At 33.7% G+C, this 15,470-nt stretch overlaps 1 protein-coding gene across 2 annotated transcripts in view; it reads left to right on the forward strand.

Annotated features, from left to right (window-relative positions):
- The window catches only part of LOC111416631 (short spindle 3), a 54,108-nt gene that overhangs the window by 17,335 nt on the left and 21,303 nt on the right, over positions 1-15,470 (forward strand). For both annotated transcript variants that reach the window (XM_023048695.2, XM_023048696.2), the window contains exon 5: positions 810-937. In XM_023048695.2, coding sequence (XP_022904463.1) covers positions 810-937 — 128 coding nt within the window. The remainder of the gene's footprint in view (positions 1-809; positions 938-15,470) is intronic.

Consider the following 15,470-nt stretch of genomic DNA (forward strand, 5'->3'; position numbering starts at 1 on the left):
AATTCCTTCAAATACCTTCCAATCACGTTAAACCATAGCAGAAGAACTGCATTTGTAGTTAAAGTTTCGTTTTCCTCGTCTGAAGAATCATCTATTCGAGAATGATTTACAACATCTGTAGAATCTTCGATGTGTATCTTTCTAGAACTTGACGAAGTTGAAGGAACAGCAGGAGAAACAACTCTTGTGACCTGCTGAGTTTTCTTCTTTCTCTAGATTAGTTTTACATTATCTGAAGATGATGGACTCCCAGCTTTACTCAGCACATACTGTTCGTCTTCAGATGAGCCTATAAACTTTTCATTCTCTTCGTCTGATAAGAGTTTATCCAAAAGACGCTATAAGGTTGTCTCTTCTTTTTGGTATTCAACCATATTACTAAAACAATCAAATATTAAAATTTTTGTTAGAAACTTTTACATATACAGGCTATTGGCACTATTCTCTATTTTCAGCAGACTCACTTACCAAACAGTGAAAACTAAATGAGGTTAGGTCAGAAATATGTGAAGCACGCAAACAACCCTCCGAGTTTATTAATGTACAAGGAATAGAGCAACTTAGGGAATAACCCGAGTTGGACTCTATCTATGAGTGCTAATATTTATATTTAAATGTACTGATATATTAATATAACCGTTATATCGAGGTTTTACTGTATTAATCTATTTAAATCGTTATTTATGTAACGAGTATTTATGGTTTTCTTATTTGAGGTATGTTTTAAGAGTTAAAACTAAATAAGAAATATTTCAACTTGAGAACTGCAATCAAAAAACCAAATTCTAAATCAACTTCTTTTTTTCTAGGGAATTGAGGAAAATCAAGATATCCCACCATCAGATCCATTATGCACAGCTTTAATGCAACTTCTAGCAACAGTATTGCGAAACGTTCCAAAAGAATCAAATGGAAATCGAATACAAGACGTCGTTAGGTGAGTAATCTTCCAAACCCTTTACTTCCGCTATATAGATACTGACAAAATCGTCTAATTTCGCGTGATAAATTGACATTGATCGATTTCTTTTGATTAGTCGCGAAAATCAGCGGCGTCCACCCCGTCGCCGGGGCCGTCACAATTAATAATGATAAATATTATTATTTCCAATGAATTAATAATTAAATAAGAGCCGCCGGCCCCTAACAGTAAAGCATCCCTGTTATTAGGGGGTCGAGCGCGACGCCCTTCCTGATCGAATCAATTATTCATGTGAGCTGTCTGTAGTAGTAATACAGGGTTGGACTTTTTTCATATTCATCCCTCCGTGTATAAATTTTTTTCGTAAATTTCTAAAAAATGAAATAAATTAATAAAAAAAAAAACATTAAATATGAAAAAGAAAAAAAATTTTAAGTTAGATATATAATTTTTAAAACTTTCTGATAATTTTAGCGGTTCTATTTCTTTTTTTCATTGTTCCTCTTCTGATAGATATCAATAATGCGATATCTATCCGCGATAAACCTGTCAAAGTGTCATCGGACACGATGCCACATGTCGCGCTCTCTTCAACTTGGCCGTATGTCGACCGCGAAATGGGCAACGCACGGTGGAAACGCGTCTCAGTATGTGCACATGTGCTGCGATGGCGGTGGTAGGTGCCAGTGGTAGGGCCCTCATCGGAGGGGTCGTCAGTTGGGACCGAGCCCTTGTCGATCCTCACTGACATCTGCAAACAATGATAATCCCTCGATTATTTTACTTTGATAGCCCACAGCGCAGCGTGATGTTTCAATCAGCGAGTAGTTTATAATTCATTAAAAAAACGTTCTTTTTTTTTGTAATTTTTTACATTCCTCAATTTGCAAATCAATTTATTAACATTTAAAGTCGGCAAAGTTATTGATGTTGTTGAAACGGTGATTTTAATCTTTAGAATATCCTGAAACTGTATCAAATAGTTTTACATTAGCAACAGGTTTTGAGACAATTTCAATTTAAGAGATTTAATGAAAGAGAGATTGCTGGAAAATTTTTTGGTGTCTACATCTACGACAACTACATTCTTCACATTAATGCAAATACAAATAATTATTAAAATCATGATAAATTGGAGGTACAAAATCTGAAAGAACAATTAATTTTTTTTCTTCCGTTCTACTATTGACTAAAAATTTGTGGCTAATCTCACTTATCACTTAATCACGATGCGACACAATGTATTCTCACAATATAGAAAGTTTAATATAAAATTATTTCTATTTCGGCCACAACACTGATCAGAGTAGATGATCAGCTTCGTAGTTTTGACGAAATGTTTTATGTAGTAAAACGCGAGATGTAACTGATTCATCTCATACAGACATAGTTAGCTAATCAGTTCCTAAACTGTGCCGTCTTGAGTGACGCACGGTTAAACCCGAATGTCTCTAATTCTAGATCTAATATTAGTTCTAGGTTTGGTTTTAGTTATTATTCAGCGTTAGATTGTTGTATATTTGTATCAAACTAAAACTAGAAATAACACTAGATCTAGAACTAGAAACATTCGGGTTTAGTGAGTACTTTAGAGTTGAGTAGTTTAACACAATTAACTGGGAATCAGAACTTGGTAATCGTGATATCAATAACGCTGTTCAAATTGTTTATAACCACGCTAATGCGTGAATTTGTCGCTTGAAAACTCAAAGCGACCAACGTTTTCTTACTCGGTTTTCACATAATACCATTAAAGTAATTTGAGAGAAAAGGAAGGCGCAATGTAAATGGAAACATTTTGGTAACTGACTTGACTACCTCACTTTTTCCATTTTAAAGAATCGTGCAAAGTATCTAATTCATCATAATTACATGGAATATGTTAGAAGAGCTGAAAGCAATGTCCAATGGCTTTTACTAAGTCTAATTAGCGTACGAATGTCATTCCTTCTACGATATCATGGAGTAGAACTGTTGTCGGTCACGGTATCGGGGTATGCTTATTGTTCGCAGATTTCTTGTCTTCTGATTTTAGACTTAAAAGCAAAGAATAGACTTGCTTCAACCACTTTTTCAAACAGTTTCCCAAATTCTGGCAAAATAAATATGGGGCGGTAATTAGATATAATACCTCGTCCAATGTTTGTTCGGTTTTGGAGAGTTTTCATTTTTATAGTGTCTGTAAATTTTGATACATTATAACTTATATTTTTTAAAATGTTTAATTGTGTATTTCGTGTAACCTTTTTATAAAAACTTTCATTTGACTATAAGTTAAAATTCTAATTAGGAATTGTTTATTATTTTTTGTTTTTGTATCGGATAACTTATTGAAGGAATGTTTGTAATTGTGATTTCTTGGTCATGCAGATTCGGCTGATGATGACCTAATAGATTAGGTTGAAACCAGTACCGAGGAATTTAATAAATATAGCAAGAAAGATGTTTTAATGAACATCGTATTGTTTTATTAAAATTATGTAATTAACTTGTGAACAATTGGTTGTTCGTGATACAGTATTATTCGGTTCAACCTGTTTCTGTACCGACCTGAGAAAAATAAAAAAAAAACACTAGACCACTACAACTAGAAACATTCGGGTTTAGCCATCTTAAGAGACGTATGGCTAAACCCGAATGTTTCTAGTTTCAGGTCTAGTGTTAGTTCTAGTGCTAGTGTTAGTTCTAGTTTTTATTGTTATTCAGCGCCAGGTTGTATATTTTTATCGATCTAAAACTAGAACTAACATTAGCTTTAGAACTAGAAACATTTCGCCATCTAGCACTGTCACTAGAACTAAAGCCTTCTTAAGCGACGTATGGCTAAACCCGAATATTTCTAGTTCTAGGTCTAGTGTTAGTTCTAATGATAGTGTTAGTTCTAGTTTTAGTTGTTAATCAGCGCTAGATTGTTGTATATTTTCATTGAACTAAAACTAGAGCTAACGCTAACTCTAGTACTAGAATCATTCGCCTTTAGCCGTCTTAAGAGACGCACGGCTAAACCCGAATGTTTCTAGTTCTAAAGTTAATTGTAGTGACAGTGCAAGGTAACACTAAGCAGCACCGGATAACGCTAAGTTGTTGTATATTTTTCTTGGACTAGAACTAACACAAGACCTAGAACTAGAAAGTTTCGGGTTCAGCCGTCTTGAGAATGATAATGCTAGTGTTAGTTTTAGTTTTATTTGTTATTCAGCGCCAAGTTGTATATTTTTATTGAACTAAAACTAGAACTAACACTAAACCTAGAATTAGAAAGTTTAGAACATTTCTACTTCTAGGTCTAGTGTTAGTTCTGACCAGTAATTACAATGTGTTAATTAATTAACGCAGTGTATTTACTATCGAATATCAGGTTTGGTTAGGTTACCAAATATCCAAACTTATGCCATTTTGTTCCTTCTTGTTTATACAGGGTGTTTCATTTAAAATGACATATGCTTATATCTCGAAAACCAAAACTTGAATCGAAAAAAGTTTCTTCTTTTGGTGAAAAGGTGAAAAAGGGGGGGGGGGCACAGGGTACACATGAGCAGATTTTTTTTCAGGGTTGCCTAAAGGCCCTTCTGACGTCACTTTCATTTTTTCAAATCGCACATATACTTTTTTCTTTCAACGTCTTGAACAACTTGACAAAGTAAGTATTTTTTGCTTAAAAATTTTGTTAAATTCTGCGTTATGAAGACATCTATAAAAAGAAAAATAAAACAACGTTTTTCAAAATTTAATTAAAAAAAATTAATTAAAAAAGCGATTTAATTAATCGTAAAATAGTACAAAATTCTTCTTCATTTTTGAAATCACCTTAGAACATTGATTAAAATTTATAAAGTTACCTTTATACATCGATTAAATACTCAAAATGATGACCATTCACTTCTAAGCATTTGTGAATTCTCATTGAAAACATTCTCTGCACATTGCCAAGCATTTCTTCAGTTATTGATTCGCAAGCTGCTCTGATACGGTTTTTCATATCGTTTGGTGTTGTTGGAACCTGGTTGTAAACTTTCTCTTTGAGGTAACCCCAAAGAAAGAAATCGGGAGAAGTTAAGTCGGGTGATCTAGCTGGCCAATTCACCGGCCCATTACGTCCTATCCGTTTTTCAAGAAATATTTTGTCTTAAAGTTCTCTTGCGGCTAGAGCATAATGAGATGAACTCCATCATGCTGATACCATAGCGCAAGTTTTCGCTCCAGAATAAGGTCTTTCAACAAAACCGGTAAATCGTTCAACAAAAAATTTCGATACTTTCTGCCATTCAAATTGCCATCAATAAAAAAAGGTCCAATTATTTTATTGCCAACAATGCTGCACCAGACATTACCTGACCAAGGTTTTTGATGACCAACTTGTCTTAGCCAACGAGGATTTTCATGTGACCAGTTATGAGCATGTTATGACGATTTACTTGGCCGTGATTGGTGAAAGAGGATTCGTCGGAAAATAGTACATTGAAGAAAAAATTGTCATTCAATCTTAATTTTTCCATAGCCTAAGTACAAAATTGCACACTATTTTCGAAATCATCGCCATGTAATTGTTGGTGTAGAGAGACATGATACGTATGAGACATGATATGTTAACGAAATGCCTGAATCTTTTGACAATTGACGGCAATTTACATGAGGATTAACATCTACAGCTGCTAAAACAGCTATTTGATTCTGTTCATTCGTAACCTATCTTGCACGTGTTCGTTTTTTTTCCTCCAACTATTCGATATAAAGCTTTAGGACAAGGCGCTCTTTCTCCACAACATTTTCAAACATAAATGCGATGGGCCTCAGCGAAATTTTCACGACTTTCACCGTAAGCTAACACCATCTGAATTTTCTGTGGAGTAGAGAAGTGCTCCATTTTTGCTTTGATCACAATGATTTTTTCGCTTGAAATTTTTATCCCACGTGCAAGTTAGCGCACATCTAAACAATGTTTAGAACAGGATTTACTCGATTTTAAAAATATTAAAAAAATTTTTTAATCAATTTTCTAAGACGATTTCCAAAGGTAAGAAGAATTTTAATGTTATTTTACGATTAATTAAATCGTTTTTTTATTAATTAATTTTTTTTAATTACATTTTCAATTATGTTATTTTATTTTTGTTTTTGTTGATATCTTCATAACGGCGAGTTTAAGAAAAAAAATTTTTAAGCAAAAAGTAATCAGTTTGTCAAGTTGTTTAAGACTTTGAAAGAAAAAAGTATATGTGCCACTTGAAAAAATAAAAATGACGTCAGAAGGACCTTTAGGCAACCCTGAAAAAAATTCTGTTAATGTGTACAATGTGTTTTTGAGATATGCATGTCATTTTAAATGAAACACCCGGTATATTTACATTTTTAGAGATCACTCTTCCTGGTTTCAATGAAATTGAAGATTTGTTGAAGTTTCCTTGATTAATATTAAATAATACAGATAATAATTGAAAATTAAGGTTTTCACGAAAGTAGTTTTTGGATTAGTATCTTGCGAATACAAATCAAGGATTAAATCACTTTTTGTTAAAAATGTAGCTTTTGGGGAAGTTTAATTCATGAAGCTTCATTTGGTTTTAACAAAGTTCTTATGGTTGACTTAACTGTTCAATAAAAAGATCAGTTTTGGTGTGGTTTCATCATGTACAGAAATATTTAATGATAGTTCTTATCAAATTATTGTAGTTATTTAACCGATATTATATATCGTTCTTGCAATATTGCAATATCGTAGCGCAAATTGTGGATGTTAAATAACGAATTATTATAATTGGATAATTTTTTTAACTTTTGCTATTTCTTTGTTATTATTCTTAAAAGATTATCAATATACGAATTAAAACTGGGGTTGAACTTTTTCTTTTTCACTGTATATAGAGAGCTCTAAAGGAGGAGAGTGTTTGAGGTGATGTTGAAATTGCGCTCAACGTCGAAAAAGTTTTTCGCCGAAGAGCAAATTTAATTACCGTCGGCGGCACGGCGGGCGGTACCCGGAAAAAAGTCGCCGTCCAATGTAAATTAATTACGCGCTAGCGGCGCGCGGTTCCTTTCTCTTCTTCTTCTACTTCTTCGACGTCAGTCGACTTTCGTTTTAGGGTTGAATAATAAAAAGAAATAAAATAAAAAATGGGAAAGAAGTAAAAGAGAAAACGGAACCGAGCCCGTACAAAAGGGTGACCAAATTAAATTTGAATGCGAGAAATAATGTCAAGGGGACTTTTCAAAGAACTTTTTTTCGTCATTTTTATCATTTTTTTGTTTAATAAATTTTTAGGAGCCTTATCTTGGCTAATTAATCTTTCTATTTTTAATTAAGAATTTTTTATTATTTAAAGAACAAAATGGAATTTAGAAATAATTCCAAAATTAAAATAAAATAGCATCATTTTTATAGCGTCGTAACATATGTCGAATCTGCATGCACCCGGATTGTGCAGAGTTTATAAAATCAGGATGGGGCACCCCTCTTAATGGCTCTATTAAAGAGAAGTACCGTTCGTTTCGTTTCGCATACATTATTCGCTTCGTCCGTCTAAATCGTTTAAATCAGAGTTTTAAATAAAGTTGTCCTCGTTGATTATGACGCGCCCTCCGTAAACTGCACGGGGTTAGTATATGTTAACATATGGGTTAGTTTAAATCCATTTGATTTGGTTTTAAATAGACTGCATATAAAATTAGAGACTTGATTTATTTTATTAACGTTAATAAAATTGTATTTATATTTTTTTTACTAAGTGAGCTTTAAGATAACCAAGACATTATTGACACTTTTATGGTTGTTTTTAGTGGTTTCAGTCGTTTAACAAGAATGGTAGTAACTTATCTTAATATACAGACACATAACTAGTTAAAGAAACTTTATCAACATTCAAACGGTAACATAGCAAATAGAACAACTATTACAACCAACTATTAGGTTACGTACATGGTCGTTTAATTGCAATTTGCGATCAGTATCACTCCATCACGTTCCCGTCGTCGTCACGTGTCGTCTTATCGACGGGATCCACGTCGCATCGTACTTGTCCGTGGTAAGGATGCGTGTAGGACACGTTTGTCGGGGGCGATCGTCGCTGTTCCGCAATGTTCTGTACAGCGTCAGGACAACAATTTGTGTAAACAGAACAACGACCTAGTTGCCAATGTTTGTGTCCACAAGAAAAGATTTAAAACAGGTAGATGGTAACAAATTAAACAATTTCAACGAAAAGTTGAGGATCCATCAAATATTTACAGTTAATCTGTTATTCTAGGACTATATGGGGATCCTTCTTCCAAATCATACATAAAGTGTTTTTGATAAATGATGTAAAGGAGCTAAAATGTTTGAGATGTTTGGTAAAAATCTGTGATAAAAACTTATCATTCCTAAGAATCGCTGTAATTGTTTTAGTGTGGTTGGTTTTGGAAATTCAGTTATGGCATTAACCTTAGATTGCGAAGGGTGAATGCCTTCAGCAGAAATTTGATGACTTAGGAAATTTAAATCTGTAACTCCAAAAATACATTTTGTTGGTTGTATATTGATATTACAAGAGCTTAACTTCTCAAACAACTGTTGTAAATGAAGATAAATACTTCTTCTATTGCGGATACTTTGTTTCGGCATTATTTCAGCTGATTTGATACTCCTAGCACTATAACCCATGATCAGGGACGACAATTCGAATCAAAACTCTTTTCAAAATTTCACACCCTTCTAGGAACACGTCAAATTCATACATCCACCTTCCATCCCCAAAGCAACGGAATTTTAGAAAGGTTTCACCGTTCTTTAAAAACAGCCATGAGGTGGAACAATGATCTTCCCTTGGTTCTCCTAGGCCTCTGATCATCTCTTAAGAAAGACCTAGGTTGTTCATCTGCCGAACTTGTATACAGTCAACCACATAGGCTTCCAGGAGAATTTTTTGTTAATATTCAACACCCTTTAGAATCTGATCCATTGCTATCTAGTTTACGAGAAACATTCTCTTGTTTGAAACCAGTAAACACAGTTTTTCATTCTAACCAAAAACCATTTATTCATAAAGATTTATTCATTTCAAAATTTGTTTTTGTCAAAATTAATGGGATTCAACACTCTTTAACACCAAGATATGAAGGCCCATTTAAAGTGATAAAAACATTTCCGAAATATTTTGTAATTTTCAAAAATAACAAGGAAGTAGCTGTTAACATCAACAACATTAAGGCCCACTTTTACCACCTCTTGATAAATTTAACCGATAGATAAATTGGCGCTCTTAGCCAATGAGAGCGCTTAAAACCGCTGTAACCATGGTAATTATCTATCGGTTAAATTTATCAAGAGGTGGTAAAAGTGGGCTTAAACCAGCATTTCTTTTAAAAGAAAATTCAACATGTCACCACAGCGAGGTAATCAATTCTCATAATATAAAAATTCAAAAAAAAAGTTACTTTCAATTTTTAAATATGAATTTTTTTTTTCTTTAACCCACCATATTCCTCTTTTTATTAATCTTTATAGGAGGGGAAGTGGCTGTAGCATGCTGTGCACACGACATGTACAAACAAAACCACGTTTCCATATAAAATTATTATTTATAAAATCATTATCAATCAAATCACATCAAATTATATAATCAATCGTTGGTTCATATGATTAGTCCTTCAAATTATAATCATTCATTTAATGTGTACCGTTCATTTTATCATTTATTAAAATATATTATATTATTATATTGTGGACATATATATACCTCCACACATATCCATTGTTAAAGATTATACTAGCCAAAAAAATTGCAAGTTTATTTGTTATTGGTTTAGAATGTAAATGTTTCGGAGCGAAATTGCAAATTAATGAGTTTAGTGTGTCGGCAAATTCGGCTTTACGCCACTTACACCAACTCACTCAGCGTTCTGTAGCCTTCTGGATAGTTTTGAAGTTTGCGATGTCAGCGCAAGTTTGTACAAGTCTGAATGTTGCGCAGAAATACCTTGAGAACATGGGACATCCCAATGGGAAGCGTTCGGTTTCTTGGGTAGAGTGACAAATGTCGATTTCAACTAGTCCACTTTTATCTTACCAACATTGTGTATGGAGTCGAACACTGCGGTGATGAGTTTCAAAACAGTAGACGTCTCTCTCAAGTCTGACGAAAAGCAATGAATCGTTAAAAGATTCTCGAATCATTTAGAATAATTAATGAATTTTCTACAAGTTTAGCAAAGCGTAGATAACTTTGGACAAATTTATTTACTTATGGACAGTTTTGGAGAAGATTAGATAATGTTAGCCACGTTTTGATCAATATAGCCATTTTTTACAAGCTTAGACTTAAGTCATTTTCTACAAATTTTGGTCATTTTCGCCAATTTTGTAAAGTATCTAAACTTTACTTGATCATTTTAGACAATTTTAGACCTTGGGATCAGACAGCTGGACATGTAATGACGTCAAAATCGCGAGAGATTAAAATTATCTTAGCCAAAATTGTCTGAATTGTTTATGTCTAAAATTATCTAAATTCGGAAAAACTTCACAAAATTGTCTAAAATTATCTAAACTTGTTCCAAAATTGTTTAAAAGCGCAAAATTTCAAGTACAAACACTTGCCATTTTTCTTTTCATAAAAAATATTATTGCCCGTTTTTCTGCAAAAAAAAGTTATTTAAAAAATCCATACTTTATGTATGCTATTTGTATTTACTCTTTATTTCCTCTTAACTTTGTTAGAAGATGTGCCACTCAATATCTACTAACTACAAAATGTTGTTTCAACAAGATAGTTGCCCTTATGTCTTGCAAAAGGATTCGAAACAGTCCTTTTGCAAAGGAATTAATTTATTTATTATTAATTTTATTGCATTCTGTTCTTAAAACTCAAGCAAACGCTCAAATTGTTTGCCGTCGGCACTAAATACAAGCTCTGCATCGTCGCAGAAAAGATCTTTTTACTAGTTGTGCATATCTCTTTGCATTTACTTCTTCTGCGGCTGTATAAATATTGTGGCGCAATTCGGCAAGATTTTCAATCGGGTTTTAATAACTGTTTCTTTTATACAATCCTAATAAAAAAATCAAGGGGATTTAGGCCCAGAGAATGAGGAGGCCACGTAATCGAACCAATCTATCTTTCGGGATATTCTGCATTCAATCCCGTACAGGACCAGCATAATGAGCTGGGCAACCATCTTGTTGAAACCACATTTCTCTATAAGATATTAAGTGGCACATCTTCTAATAAAGTTTTTAAATAATTTTGGAGCAAATACAAATAACATACGAATGTATGAATTTCTTAAATAACGCTTTTTTTGCAGAAAAACAGGCAATAATTTTTTTTAGTAAATGAAAAATTGTAAGTGTTTTGTCATTTTGGAATCTTGACTAAACAGGCTATTTTTTAAAATAACTTGCCAAGGGTGTTGTACTACTCCTTTTTTTTTTAGAAATCGTATGTCAAACTTATAGCCATAAATTCTTTCAACCTTAACTCAATCAAACTAATATTTTTTTTTGCAAAACTAACGATTTTTGTTGTTTGATTTGTCACTTCTATAGTAGCATGGCTCATAAGGAATACATTATTAAAAAAATCACTATTAAATTGCGAACATTTCTGACCGTAGTACTTAAAGATATGGTGTACTGGAACGATTTTTAACTTTTTGTCTAAGAGACATGGATTTTTTTTCTTATTTTTACCAGAACAGGTTTAGGTTGGCCTCTCGCCGGGTGCCCGCTTGACGTTGAATTTCGGGACAGCCTGTATATCCAAATTTTTGTGAAGTTGTCTTAAATTATTCAAAGTTGCCTACACTAATCAAAACTTGTCTAAAATTATCAAGATATGTCTAAAATTATCTAAAATTATCAAACAATGTTAGAATTTCAATTTAGGTGTTAAAATTGAAGTCTCATGTTATGATTCTCAATTCAGATTGGGGAATTTAATTCTAAATATAGAATTATAAATATACGCTTTTAGACAAGTTTAGAAAATTTTACACATTTTTATCATTTTAGATCATTTTAAACAAATTTTGATTATTTTAGACAATTTTGATCAAGTTTAGCCAACTTTGGAAATTTAGATTGTTTTGGAGCAGTCAGTAGAATCTATCTCTTAGATTCTACTGTCCTTGGTTTTGGACAAATTTTCTGTTTAAGTTAGTAATAATTTTTATTATGTTAGACAATTCTTTAAAAGTTTACTCAACATTAAATGGTTTTGGACAAATTAAAAAGTTAAACAATTTTAAACTCATTTTGAATAATTTTGATAATTTTTAGACAATTTTGTACAAGTTTTGCGCTTTTGCAGCAACATTTTAAATTTCAATACACTGTTATGCTGAGTTTTCGAATATCTATTTCAAGAATGGTTTTAAACCATCCGTTGCTTTTGAAAGAGCACTGCACTACATGATTCACGGTTCTATTGACGAATGAGAGAAACATGTAGCAGCGAGTCGATTGATATGATTTAACATGTGAGTCATTCGATGCAGGTCTCGGAGTCGACAATACAGTAACTTAAGAAAGAATACCACATAACATGATTCACATTAACTATTGACGAATGAAGGCAACACATTTACATCCGCATCGGCTATCAGTTTCAATCTTTCAGCATGTATCCTGGACCGGTCCTACAGCTTTGTTGTTTATCTGTACCTTTATAGCTCGTCTGACCTCATCCTTTGTGATGACAGTGCTCCTTACGACCATCACCTTGAGGTGGTCGCTCGGGCCATGCGTCATTGAAGAGAGTTACAACATACATTTTCCATCGTTGTAGCTTTTCTTCAACGCCTACTAATATTTTGTTGTTTCCGTCCCTCAAAACACCCCGATGTTATTTGTGTTTTGTGTTTGGGAGTTCCTTGATTTTCTTGTGCAGATTAAACAAGTCGTGCTTGTTCTGCAGCATCTCTATCTCGTTACATTTCTTTATCATTCTGCCATAAACTGGAAGATTTAGTCTGTCATTCACTGCTGTTTCTTGGGAGTATGTGCAATCCAATATCGATATCTTGCGTGTCAGCATTCTTTATGGTATTGTAATTATGACCATTGTAATGGTCGACTGCTTGTAAACGGGTTTTGAGATTTTCAGTTCTACTGAAGTGGCGAAGCTATAAATCTATCATGACTGGGTTGTGGTCGGTATTGATATCAGCGCCTGTGTGTATTTCGCTGTTATTATATACTCCATTAGATGGCTTTTGATAAGAACAAAATCTATTTGATTTCTGACTATATGATCATTTCTGTTGGCTGAAGATTTCCATCTAGATAGTCGTCGGAAGTGCTGTTTGAGGAAAGTGTTTGTGGCAGATAAATTATAGTCTGTGCAGAAGTTCACCAGGAGGTTTCCTTTCTCGTTGCGTGTTCTGAGACACTTCATTTTGTTCCGCCACAATTGTTATTTCTCCTATTTTGGTCAACTTCAGTACCTTCCATTTTCCAAAATCCAAGTACTCGACTACTTCTATTATCTTGTCAGAAGTACCTAACTGTTCGACTAACCAAGATGGTTTGCATATCTCTTGGTCACAAAATTACTTATACAACAGCTGTGATTCATGAAATGTGAAATTATAGAACATTCAGTACAATCAGTTATCTGGAAATGCTTGAAATAGGAAACAAATCAAACATATCTTAATCTATAATTACAATGAAACTTTTACGTTTTTAATTTCATAATGTAATTATATCGCCCTGTATTAGCTATTCTTCTTTACTTATTATGCTGATGTAGACACGTTTTAAACATGGTTGAGCACCATATTCGAATATTAACCCAATCTAAATTCCATATTTCATCCTGGGTAAACAATCAGTATAGAAGGGGGCTAGTACCCGGTTTCATATGTATGAAGTTTAGATTCTGCTGAAATGCGGTATAAGAGAAGAGCCGAGAGAGGAGGAATTTACCAGGGGAGGAACCACGGCCGCAAACACAGCGCACCGAAGAAGGATCCTGCGTGTTTGCGTTCCGGATTCGTAATTGTATTTGAGCACACGAAAGAAATTTCTTTTTTATGCTCTCTCCCGCCTTACAGAGCCACCGTCTCGAATACGTTATATTTAACGACATCAAATAATTTTTTATTTATAATTTATACGTTTTCTTTAAACCCAATTTTGACGTTACTCACTCTCAATTTCGCTTCGGTCACGATCGAATCATCCCGCTAATCTTACGTACAAACTTTTAATAGGGAAAATCTTAACGCGGATCAACCCCTTAATTGAATTTCGTTTAAGAAAAGAAAAGACAACGTTTCGTGTGCCATCGTGTTTTCTCTTGTCGAGGTTAAACAAACAATCCGTAACGAAACTATTCCCGCGGGATAAATACCGTAGCCGCTGTAGACTTTCTAGCACGTGACCGTTTCTCTCTCTCTCCCCCTTTTCAAGTTCAAAATTGAGTTTCCTTGTAGTTCACGTATGGTACGTTTTGTGTATCGTGTCGTACGGTGATGCGTTGACCCATGAGGGCAGATGTTGTGTTCTGCCTCTTTTGAGGGCGAGATATGATCCCAATGAGAGGGCTATGTACTGTCATTTTTTGTCACGGTTCGTTTCAAACAGGGTTATAAAATCTTTTATTTCAAAATAAATAATATAAATAATTTTTTTTTCTCTTAAATTTTATTGCAAGATAATCTTAAATTAAGGTATGCTTAATTTGTAATGTCCTTAATGTTTTGTCATCATTAACTATAATGACAAAATACTGTAGTTTTCCACTGACTCTAATCAACACTATGTTAAGCCAACTCAAAAGGTTTAACTCTTTTGAGTATTCTCACTAGCTGTGAATTGTTCAGAAGTACAATATTCATATGGTTCATATGATGGAAGAGATGTTACAATAGCGTAGAACTTAGTTGATATTAGTGAGGTTAGAATGACCTTACGGTGCTGTAGTAACAATTTTATTAATACAATCTATTCCCTCTTTCGGATGGTGGTGTATACCTAATCCGATTTACTTTGGATAAAATGTTGGAAATTTGCCAAACAAGAGATTTAGCTGAAAAAAATGTTGAAGGGGATTGTGTTCTTGAGCGAATTAGTTGTTTTAGCACTTTTAGTGATGTTTATTTTTGGCTTAATAGTAATGCCCGTCCTCTCTTTAACTTCTTACATCTTGCATAAATTTATGGGAATTGCGACAAGTGGTGGTGGTTAAAAAAGGAAAACTTGATAATAACATTTATATAACAAAATAATGTCACAGGGCCCATTTTGGGATTGAGCCTGAGAGATCGGATCTATAACAAAGAAGTGAGAAGAAGAATGAGCGTAGAGGACATCGTTGTGCGCATCGCAAAGCTAAAATAGAGATAGATCAGACATGTGGCTAGGTTGACAGAAAATTCTGGATTGGCGCCCTAGGCCGCAAAGACAACTTCAGAAGAGAAACAACAAATTGGATTGCAACAGTCCAGAACAAAGAGAATTGGAAGTGTCTTGAGGAGACCTATGTTCGGTAGTGGACAGAGAAGGGTTGATGATGGTGAATCACTTCCGCTACTTTCTAGAATTCGGAACATAAGGTACTCTGAATGCTTT

The sequence above is a fragment of the Onthophagus taurus genome, chromosome 7 (assembly GCF_036711975.1).
Source record: "Onthophagus taurus isolate NC chromosome 7, IU_Otau_3.0, whole genome shotgun sequence".
NCBI lineage: Eukaryota > Metazoa > Arthropoda > Insecta > Coleoptera > Scarabaeidae > Onthophagus > Onthophagus taurus.